Raw genomic sequence first — 2,841 nt, 5'->3', positions numbered from 1 at the left:
TCGTCGTAGTGCACATATATAATACATCGACTTTTTTTATTATTGCATATGTGCAATAGTATTGAATACCATATATGCAATTGTTTGTATCGTATATGTGCCACCGTGTTATATTATATCAAAAATTAAAAAAAAATCGATGTAGTACATACGTGCATTAGTGTTGTATCACGTATATGCAATAGTGTTGTATTTACATACATTCGATAGTGTTTATTGTATAATGCAATTGCGTTGTTTCATAATTTTTGCTAATTTTATCCAAATCATTAACTCTCTACTTGCGACGAGTCCAAGCACCGTCAAAACAAATCCAGTGAGTCCAAGCACGACAATCTAAACACATTAAATAAAAAACAATATAAATGAGGGGGTTGGAGAAAACCCTATCTTTTTTTATTATAATTTATTACCAGCTAATGTTTATTTTCACTTATGTCTCAAATACAACTAGAACCTACAACCATGTGGTTGTAAGCCACACATCTATGCCACTAGACCAACTTAGTGGTTGTAGAAAACCATATATCTTTTCGATAGAAAAAAGTCTTTAATCCTTGTTGTTTATGGGACTTGAACCCAGGGTCTCCCTTTCCAAACTCAAGTGCTTAAAAGTTTCGCCGTTGATAGTAGACTACCACCCCATTGATGACGGAATTTATAGTTTTGGAAACTTACTAAGCATCTCATATATTCATGGCAAATTTTACTTTTTGATTTACGAATTGTTTATTTACACACAAAAGAATCGTAATTCTAATATTTTAAGCTTTGATCATATTTTTGTTGGATATCAACCGCCTTTAGATTAACCTGTTACTAACATAAATGATAGAAGATTTTCACACACCCAAACATTTTATTTATTAAATTATTCGTACATCATGCGGTTTTACGAAATAAAGTTTAAACAACAGTAGTAATAAATATGGGACAAGTAGTTCTCGTCATTTATTTAAGCATAAAGTTTGACTTGATATGGAGATCAGGCCATATTAACTACCCAATGACTGGTGTTTTAGTCACCAATCCCTCGGAATTCACCACGACCCACACACGGTTGCTAACAAGGTTTCCAATCACTGGATTATTTTCACCCACTATAATGGCATTCACAAGTGGATTCTCTTTTTCAATTGTAGCCTTTGCCACTTCTCCTTTTTCCCCTACAAGCTCCGGCCATGAATTCTTCCCTATATTAATTATAACACGGTATGTAGTTCTAATTAATCACATGAAATAACTTAAAAAAATTAGATGATAGTCATTAGTATGTATTATTACCTTCAACAATAATTTTTTCACCGTCAGTGGATGTGGCAGCAGGCTTGCGTTTCATGGAGTATCCCACTTTCGCCGTATTGCTCATCAGTGGCAAACCTGATCAAGATTAACTACTTTTGTTAATATATAACCATGGAATAATCGTATACTCATTATTAATTTGATTTAATTATCTTAACATACGGAGAACCGGGGAACCGTAGTTGGTGATAGTAGGTTTTTGAAGTACTGAGAAGGACAATGAAGTGGTAGAACCGGGAGTGGAGATGGATGCCATCTTAATTCTTCTTCACTTGAGTTGCAAGAACTTAGAAGATAAAACAAATGGAGATTTGAAGAAACACTAAGTGAACCCACAGGCAGATTATAGATAATCTGGGGGTTAAGTAATGTTTCCCACGAGAATGAGGTCTAGCAGAGAAGGTTGTTCTTCAGGGGACCTGCAAAACAGACACCGTAAGCTCGTCACTGAGAAGGGGGGGGGGGGTTCCTCCTTGTGACCACCCTCCGGCGTGAGAATCAGACTAGATTGCTCTGAATATAAGTGTATATTAAGATATTGCTAGATAAGATTGAGATATCAGATGATGTCCTTACCATTCCAAGGTGTTGGAGTATTTATAGCCGAATGTAGGTTTCCAAGCAGGTACAGCCGGCTGAATAGTATTCCTGTTCTACCAACAGTGGACTACGCACAGGCCATGCTGGTTGGTGGATAGGTTACGGCCAACAGTAATAAGGTCGGCTGTATACTGTTCCTTTACTGCCGGCTACGCACTGTTCCACCAACTGTAGGCTGCGCACGTCCCATCGTAAGGGTTGGTGAGTAGGCAGCGGCTAATAGTGACAAACAGTACTAGAGGGTGCTCCTCCTCGTATTGTTGTCGGTGAGCTGTCACCCTGTGATTAGTTCATGGGCTGCTCTGGTCAAATTGTCTGTTCCGCCCATACCTTAGTAGGTATAGTACGAAAGACCTTCCAGAAGCATACGGACTGGCTCATTTAGGCGGGAGTGTTCCCGCCTTGCTCATTCCTTCATGTGACTACTGAAGTAACGAATGCCTTGTGCGTGTAGCCTTGCTGTTAGTGCGGGTAGCCTTCCCTGATGGCTTGTATCCGCAGCTGCGGGAACAGGCGGGGTACTTCACCATTGGGAGGCTTTCCATGCGGGTACAGCTGGCGTACTGCGCGTAAGGTTCTTTGAGCATGGTGGGTCCTGCTGGAGCAGTTGGTCATTGCGCAGACGTCCCTGTTCAAGGTGAGTCTTGCGGGTCCAACTGGGCTCTGCTGGGACCTACCTCTTCAAGTCCCCCCAGTCCAATGTTCTTCTCATGAATTATTAATAAGTGAGGTGAACTTTTGGACTTAGCAAGGGGTTTTGAAAAGGGTTTAGTTTTTCGGTTTTCCGTGGTGATTCATCCCGCGGTTTTCCTGATGTCACGCAGAAATTCCCGACTTTTCTGCTTGATCTTTGGGTGTGAAGCGGGTAGGTTTGTAACCTCCTCGCACGTCAGGAGCGTTGAGTCCCACTTGTGTGGATTCTCCATGGGGTCTTGG

The 2,841-nt window shown here is 40.8% G+C and overlaps 1 protein-coding gene across 1 annotated transcript; it reads right to left on the bottom strand.

The window, feature by feature from the left end:
* Window positions 1-839: 839 nt before the first annotated feature.
* On the bottom strand, window positions 840-1,617 carry LOC143553105 (glu S.griseus protease inhibitor-like). Its single transcript, XM_077043165.1, has 3 exons — window positions 1,468-1,617; window positions 1,285-1,380; window positions 840-1,193 (listed from the first exon to the last, which is right to left on the bottom strand). Exons 1-3 carry the CDS (start codon window positions 1,559-1,561, stop codon window positions 1,000-1,002), a joined length of 384 nt encoding a protein of 127 aa, XP_076899280.1. The 5' UTR covers window positions 1,562-1,617; the 3' UTR covers window positions 840-999.
* Between the last annotated feature and the right edge of the window lie 1,224 nt (window positions 1,618-2,841).

The sequence above is a fragment of the Bidens hawaiensis genome, unplaced genomic scaffold, assembly GCF_021521415.1.
Source record: "Bidens hawaiensis isolate Kalapana, Puna unplaced genomic scaffold, B.hawaiensis_p1.1 tig00017143_1, whole genome shotgun sequence".
In the NCBI taxonomy this organism is placed as follows: domain Eukaryota; kingdom Viridiplantae; phylum Streptophyta; class Magnoliopsida; order Asterales; family Asteraceae; genus Bidens; species Bidens hawaiensis.
This window is presented reverse-complemented; position numbering and strand designations above follow the sequence as displayed.

Coding starts and splice junctions, on each gene's coding strand:
- LOC143553105 (XM_077043165.1), bottom strand. CDS start 1,561: ATGGCATCCATCTCCACTCCCGGTTCTACCACTTCATTGTCCTTCTCA. Junction 1,381..1,467: donor CTACGGTTCCCCGGTTCTCC/GTATGTTAAGAT, acceptor AATCTTGATCAG/GTTTGCCACTGATGAGCAAT. Junction 1,194..1,284: donor TGAAAAAATTATTGTTGAAG/GTAATAATACAT, acceptor TAATTAATATAG/GGAAGAATTCATGGCCGGAG.